Here is a 7,500-nt window from a genome sequence, read left to right as displayed (position 1 = left end):
TCTTCAGCAGCACCAGCAGCAGCAGTTGCCCTCGCTATGTATTATCATCAGCATTATCTTCTGCTGATGTACATACACCGAACTGCAGCAGCAGCAGCACGCGTTGTTTGCTTCCTTTCCTAGAGGGGAGCAGCAGCAGCAGCAGCAGCAGCAGCAGAATTATCCGCCGCCTTTATCATATCCAAGCAAATAGGGGGGTGGGGTGTACATACACCTGCACGCTCGGCTCTAGCTGCAGCAGCGAGCGGACACGGCGGCACCTCTCGCCACCCTCAGCAGCAACAACAGTAACAGCAGCAGCAACACCAGCAGCAACAGCAACAGCAACAGCAGCAGCAGATTCTTCTTTTGTGGCTGGAAACTCAGTCCTTTTGCTTCTGCCCTGCAAGGATGCGATGCTGCACCGCCGCTCCGTTCTAGCAGCGGGCTGCAACTGCAGCAGCAGCAGCAGGAGCAGCAGCAGCAGCAGCCGCTGGAGTTACTCGGTCTTTGCTGTTGCTTCTGCTGCTACAAGGAAGACAGCTGCTGCATGTTCTAGCGCCGCCAAAAGTGGCGGCAGCAACAGCAGCAGCAACAGCAGCAGGAGCAGCAGCAGCAGCAGCAGTGGAGCGGCCAGCCGCGCGATGTTCTCCTCCCGCTGTTACTGCCACTGCGGCCACCGTCATAACCCTGCAGCAGCAGCAGCAGGAACAGCAGCAACAGCAACAACAGCAGCAGCAGCAAGAGGAGAAACAGCAGCAGCAACTCAATCCTCCCTACTTTGTTTTTTTTCACCAGCACGCCGTCAGGCGTGCAGCAGCAGCAACAGCAGCTGCAGCAAAATCAACTGCAGCAGCAGCAGCAGCAGCAGCAGCCTAGTTCGTCAGCAGCAACGACGAAGGTGGCAGCTGCTGCAAGGTTTGCTGCTGCTTCTTTTGTGTCACTTCCTTTATCCCACACCAGCAGCAGCAGCAGCAGCAGCAGCATCGTCAACAGCAGCAGCTGCTGCTGACGCAGCTTTAGTCACTCCCTCTGCATCTCCCAAAGACGGGCTGCAGAAGTCCAGCAGCAGCAGCAGCAGCAGCAGCAATAGCAGCAGCAACAGCAGCAGCAGCAGCAGCAGCAGAGGGTGGGATGGATTTTCTCTGGCCTTCCCAACAGACCACCGAGGAAGAAGCCACACACACGTCGCAATAACAGCAATAGCAGCAGCTGCAGCAGAAGCAGCAGCAGCAGCAGCAGCAGCAGAGACACCAACAACAGCAGCAGCAGCAGAGGTAGCAGAAGCAGCAGCAGGAGAAGCAGCCATGACGGAGCCTCAGGAGGCCCCGTCAAGTGATGCTGCTGCTGCTGCAGCTGCGCAGCAGCAGCATCTTCATTTACAGCAGCAGCACCTAGAGCTGCAGCAGCAGCAGCTGCAGCAGGAGCGGCTGCGGCTGCAGCAGCAGGAGAGAGACCAGAATGAGCAACGGCAGCAGCTAGCTGAGCAGCTGCAGCAGCTGCAACAGCAGCAACAGCAGCAGCAGCGGCTGAACGCTCGTCTTCGTAAGCAGATTTTGTTGCTGCAGGAGCAACAGCAACTGCAGCAGCAGCAACAAGAACAGCCGCAACAGCAGCTGCAGCAGCAGCAGCAGCAGCAGCAGCAGCGTAGAGTACCAACAGCAGCAGAGACCTCTCCCTCAGGGGGAGGAGCAAGACACAGGGCAGCAAAAGCTTATAAGAGTCAGGTCCTTACTAGAGGGCGCCGCAGCAGGAAGGAGCAGCAGCAGCAGCAGCAGCAGCAGCTAAAGCATTATTTCCTGCAGCAGCTGCTGCTGCAGCAGCCGCAGCAGCGAGACCAAGCTGCGCTGCAGCACCTTGTTGATGCTGCTTCCTTCTCTGCTGATGTAACAACAGACATGCAGCAACTGCAGCAGATGCAGCAGCAGCAGCTGCTGCTGCTACTGCAGCAGCAAGAAGGTGATCCTCTCTTTCCTTGTACCCCTAGATCTAGAGAGCAGCGGCGCAGCAGCAGCAGCGAGTCTGCTGCTGCTGCTGCTGCCGCCGAAGCTGCAACACGAGAACCTTCTGCTGCTGCTGTGGCAGGAGCAAGTGTTGCTGCAGCAGCAGAGGTCCTGTCTTCTCCGCAGCTACTGCAGCAGCAGCAGCAGCAGCAACATGCATCCTACTCACTGCCTTTTGTATCTAAGTCTAGTACTAGACCAAGACAGACACGTGCATGCGGTGTACGTACACCCCATAGCAGCAGCAGCAGCAGCAAGAAGAAGCAAACATGTGTAGGTAAGAAAAGGAAGACAGGTCGTAAGGTTAGGCGCAGCGTCAGCAGCAGCAGCAGCAATGCCCCAAGAAGCAGCAGCAGAAACAACGACAACAGCAGCAACAATAACAGCAGCAGCAACAACAACAACAACAACAACAACAGCAGCAGCAGCAACAGCAGCAGCACGAGGCCTTCGGTGTATACAGATTGGGGGCGGGGCCACAGCTCAGCCTTTAGGGAGGGCCGACGTCATCATTCGCGTGCTTCTGCTGCTGCTGCTGCTGCTGCTGCAGCAGCAGCAGCACTAGGAAGAGTGCCTGTGTCTAGTGCTGCGGAGACAGTTCATGACTCAGAAACAGCAGCAGCAGCAGCAGCAGCAGGAACAACAGCAGCAGAGCCTGCAGCAGATGCAGCAGCTTTTGCTTCCTTTGCTTCTCCATTAGAGACAACACAGAGCGACTCGAGCAGCGGGGAGCAGACAAAAGAGGATTTGCTACCATACAGGCAGCAGCAGCAGCAGCAGCAGCAGCAGCAGCAGCAGCAATGGGGTCATTATGTAGAGGAGGAGACAGTAGAGTCTCCTTCTTTATCTGTTGCTTCTTTGTCATCAGATACAGACACAGTAGGTAGTAGCAGCAGCAGCAGCAGGGAACAGTTAGACTATGGTGGTAGCAGCAGCAGGAGCAGCAATAGTGCAGCAGGAGAAGCAGCAGCAGCAGCAGCAGCAGCAGGACTATCAGGAGCAGAGAGTCTTATTGTCTTATCTACAACAGGAGACATCTTTCGTGTCTCTACTAGCGGCGCCTTCCAATGGCAGGCGCATCTAGGTAGTCCCCTTGCTGCAGCATATGTTGCCAACAGCAGCAGCAGCAGCAGCAGCAGTAGCAGCAGTAGCAGCAGTAGCAGCAGTAATAGTGGTGGCAACAGCGGCAGCAGCAGCACAAGTACACGTAGCAGCAGCAACAAAGACACCAGCAGCAGAAGCAATATTCATAGCAGCAGCACGGAGACAATTGCATTCAATTCGTCTCCTCTTCCTCCTGTTGCAGCAGACTGCAGCAGCAGCAGCAGCAGCAGCAGCAACACTGTGGGGTTGCAACAGCAACTGCAGCATCCTCCTTCCTGTACTACACCGGTATTTGCTGCTCACGATACAGCAGCAGCAACTCCTACAGAGGAGACACCTGGACGCATGCGGCGTCTGCTGCCCGGCTATGACGGCCGATTGTATTTAGTTGAACCTGATGGCACCATGGTGGTAAGAATTACTCACCTATAGCTAGCTAGCTAGCTAGCTAGCTGACTAGCTAGATGGCTAGCTAGCTGGCTAGCTAGAGCTGGCTGTTGGGTGCACGAAGGAGGGGTGTTTGTTGCCTAGGGTTTAGGGTTTAGGGTTTAGGGTTTAGGGTTTAGGGTTTCGTGTGTGTATGACTAATGGTTTCTTATTTAGGGTTTAGTGTGTCTTGTTAAGGGTTTATTATTAATTGTTTATGTTTATTATTTATTATTAAGGGTTTATTATTATTATTATTATTATATATACATTATATACTATTAAGGGTTCAGTATTAAGGGTTTAGGGTTTAGGGTTTAGGGTTTAGGGTTTGCGCTCCTCAGGTGTTACAAGTAACAGTACCTAAAGTTGTATCCCGTTTACCATTTCATGAAAATATATAATATATTATGTATTATATAATGGTTTATGATTAAGGGTTTAGGGTTTAGGGTTTAGGGTTTAGGGTTTAGGGTTTAGGGTTTAGGGTTTAGGGTTTGTGTACAGGCATTACAAGTAACAGTACCTCAAGTTGTATCTCGTTTACCATTTCGTGCTCCTTTGTTTCCTGATGTTTATTTTATTGGTAGTAAAAATGCTACTGTTAAGGCAATAGATCTACTTACGGTTAGTTATATTTATATTTATATTTATATGCACATAGCTAGCTAGCTAGCTAGCTAGCTAGCTACCTAGTTGGATGGCTAGCTACTACTAGACACGGGAACAGATAGCTAGCCATGGGTACCCGTTGATGGCTGTACATTGATGTAGCTAGCTATAGTTACCTGAATATATCTACACGTACATACTACCAAGTGCTGCTGTTATTGCTGCTGCTGCTGCTGCTGCTGCTGCTGTTGCTGATGCTGCTGCTGCAGGGTCAGGACATAAAAGGGGAGCGCCTTGAGGCCTTAGGTAACGAAGCGGAGGACTTGACGGAGACAGGAGCGAAGCAGCAGCAGCAGCCGCAGCAGCAGCAGCAGCTGCTGGTTGCACAAAGCGTCTGGCAGCTCTGGGCTGTCAGTGCGCAAACCCATAAGAGACTGTAAGCACCACGAGCAGCAGCAGCAGCAGCAGCAGCAGCAGTAGTGCAGGCAGCAGCAGCAGACACAGCAGCGTGCATATTGAATGTGTTGGTGCATATATGTATCTCCTGCCTACATCTGTTGCTGTTGCTGCTGCTGTTGTTGCTGCTGCTGCTGCTGCAGGTGGGGTCTCTCTTGGGTAGATGTAGCTGGGTTCGGAGGAGACCCTCAGCTGCCTAGACACCCCGATGATCTGCGGCTAACGGAGACACTGCGTGCCTCCTTAAGGGCGGAGGGGGAGCTGCTGTATATGCTGCAGCGGGACCATACTGCTGCTGCTGCTGCAGCAGCAGCAGCAGGAGAAGATCCAGCTGCTGCAGCAGCTCCTTTGTTCCTTAAATTTCCTGCACCTATTGCTGCTGTTTTTGCTGTTACTTCGCCACTGCAGCAGCAGCAGCAGGACTCACTATGGCAGCAGCAGCAGCAGCAACTGCGGGGACCAACTGCCTATACACTCCAATTCATTGCAAGACAAAGAAGACCTACAGTACGTCCTCTTGCTGCTGCTGCTGTTGCTGTTGCTGTTGCTGTTGTTGCTGCTGTAGGCATGGCAGTAGTGCTTGCCTCAAGCGACATATACGGATGAAGCCGCTGCAGCGCTGGTTGCTGCAGCTGCAGCAGCAGCAGCAAAGGAAGAACAGCAGCAGCAGCAGCAAATGATGGCTTGGATCTTTTTGTGTTTGTTTGTGTCCTTAGGGGCTACCCCTTCCCCCTGATCCATGGAGACGACCGGATGCAGCAGCAGCAGCTGCTGCTGCTGCTGCATCTGATGCAGCTGTCCCCTTTTACATGCCTTCTCTGCTTCCCGCGCCACCGTTGCTTCCTCCGCTGTTGCAGCAGCATCACCTGCAGCAGCAAGCACAGCAGCAGCAGCAGCAGCAACAGCTGGTGTCCGTACACTACAAATACCTACAAGACCTAGCGGGGTCCTCCGTGCTGCAGCGTCCTCTTCCTTGGGCAACATCAGAGTATGCATTGGATTCACCAGCAGCAGCAGCTGCTGCAGCAGCAACAGCAGCAGCAGCAGCAGCTGCTGCTGCTGCAGCAGCTGCGGCAGCGGCAGCAGCAAGCCCTTCATTGCATGGGAGGGCCCCGCTGCCCTTAGAGGCCCCACCCGGCTGGCGTTCGTCCATTGAAGCTCCTCAGCAGCAATCCAGCAGCAGCAGCAGCAGCAGCAGCAGCAACTATACTAGTCACATGCCAGCAGCAGTTGGAGACATAGAAGGGGGGACGGCGCGTTGGTGGCCTCAAGGACTACAGCAGCAGCAGCAACAGCAACACTATCACCATCACCACCAGTACCAGCAACAACAGCAAGAGCAGCAGCAGCGGCAGCAGCAGCAGCAGCGGCAGCAGCAGCAGCAGCGGCAGCAGCAGCAGCAGCGGCAGCAGCGGCAGCAGCAGCAGACATACGACCTCCCTCATAGACCATTTAACCCAATAGTGTCTCCTGTCTTAGGAATATTAAGAAGATGGATGCAGCGTGTCTTCCATGCAGACATGGGGAAGCAGCAGCAGCAGCAGCAGCAGCAGCAGCAGGGCACCTTCACTCCTCATCCCCTCCATCAGCACCCTCTATGGCGTAGGCCGCGAGGCCGCATGCATATTCACCAGCAGCCAGCTAATGGTAGGCAGCAGCAAGAGCAGCAGGAACAGCAGCAGCAAGGAGGAGACGGAGAGAATGAGGAGACAGGAGGGAGGACTATGGCATATATATGGTTAGCTTCTCTTGTTGCTGCTATCTCTGCTGCTGTCTCCTCTGCTTCCTTAACAGGAGGACACCCGCTGCTGCATGCAATAGGTAGCCGCTGCAGGCTTGTGCTGCGGTGGCTGCGCCGTCTCCTCCCCCTGCAGCGGCAGTACCATCAGCAGCAGCAGGAAGAGGAACAGCTGCAGCGCAGCAGCAGCAGCAGGAGGGATGAGGCCTTTGCGTCATCGGACATAGGAACAGACGACGCTGAAGGTTCTCCAACAGCAGCAGCAGCAGCTGCTGCTGCTGCTGCTGCTGATATGTCAGGAGAAGCCATATGGAGCTGCCAAAGCAGAAGCAGCAGCAGCAGCAGCAGCAACAGCAGCAGCAAAGCTGTCTCCGATGCCTCAGATAGGGAAAGTTATTCTAAGGAAGGATATAGAGGTTTGTCTCCAACTGATGAGTATCTACAGACACGTGCAGCAGCAGCAGCAGCGGCAGCAGCAGCAAAGGTGCGGAGACGTCGTACTACAACCACAAGCAGCAGCAGCAGCAGCTGCAGCAGCAGCGCTGGCGAAGAAGGGAGGAAGCAGCAGCACAGGAGACACTCGAAGCGCCTAGCAAAGTCCTCTGTTGGGTCTCCTGCTGTCCCCTCTGCTGCCTATTGGGGACCAACAAGTAGGCAGCAGCAGGTGCAGCAGCAGCAGCTAGAGCAGCAGCTCGAGCAGCAGCTAGCGCAGCTAGAGAGTCCATTAAGGAGAAGAGGGACAGCAGGATGGTGCGAGGTGTCTCCTGCGCATCCTAGTCTAGCTGTCTCCTCTCCTATCCCTCCCTTCCGTTCTCCTGGTGCTGCAGCAGCAGCAGGTGCAGCAGCAGCAGCAGGTGCAGCAGGTGCAGCAGCAGCAGGAGACAGTTCCTTACCTGCTACTGCTCGAGTTCGTGGAGACACTGCAGAGGAGTTAGATGGTCCATGGTGGTATAAACCTTTCCCTCCACGTGGTGTATCTGCTGCTGCTGCTGCTGCTGCAGCAGCAGCAGCAGCAGCAGCAGCAGGTGGCGGAGGGCCAACAGGATTTCGTCGTGTTGGTCGTTCTTGTGCTTCTCTTGAGGAAATTCTTCTTAGTGCTGCTAAGCAAAGAAGAGCATGCGTCCTTGATGTAGATTTGTCTCCTCCTCTCCCCTTCCCGCTGCAGCAGCAGCAGCAGCAGCA

General features: G+C 54.5%; 1 protein-coding gene across 1 annotated transcript in view; it reads left to right on the top strand.

Annotated features, from left to right (window-relative positions):
• Positions 1 to 395: 395 nt before the first annotated feature.
• EMWEY_00019390 (protein kinase (incomplete catalytic triad), putative) overlaps positions 396 to 7,500 on the top strand; it is a gene marked incomplete at both ends in the record, with an annotated part of 11,403 nt that continues 4,298 nt past the window's right edge. Inside the window, 6 exons of the mRNA XM_013477748.1 lie at positions 396 to 3,497; positions 3,857 to 3,865; positions 4,020 to 4,139; positions 4,394 to 4,560; positions 4,724 to 5,087; positions 5,297 to 7,500. The exon at positions 5,297 to 7,500 is cut by the window's right edge and continues 512 nt beyond it. Coding sequence (XP_013333202.1) covers positions 396 to 3,497; positions 3,857 to 3,865; positions 4,020 to 4,139; positions 4,394 to 4,560; positions 4,724 to 5,087; positions 5,297 to 7,500 — 5,966 coding nt within the window. The remainder of the gene's footprint in view (positions 3,498 to 3,856; positions 3,866 to 4,019; positions 4,140 to 4,393; positions 4,561 to 4,723; positions 5,088 to 5,296) is intronic.

This window comes from Eimeria maxima, genomic scaffold (genome assembly GCF_000499605.1).
Source record: "Eimeria maxima Weybridge genomic scaffold, Emw_scaff171, whole genome shotgun sequence".
Taxonomy (NCBI): domain Eukaryota; phylum Apicomplexa; class Conoidasida; order Eucoccidiorida; family Eimeriidae; genus Eimeria; species Eimeria maxima.
The sequence above is the reverse complement of the archived record's forward strand: the minus strand, read 5'-3'. Positions and strand labels throughout refer to the sequence as shown.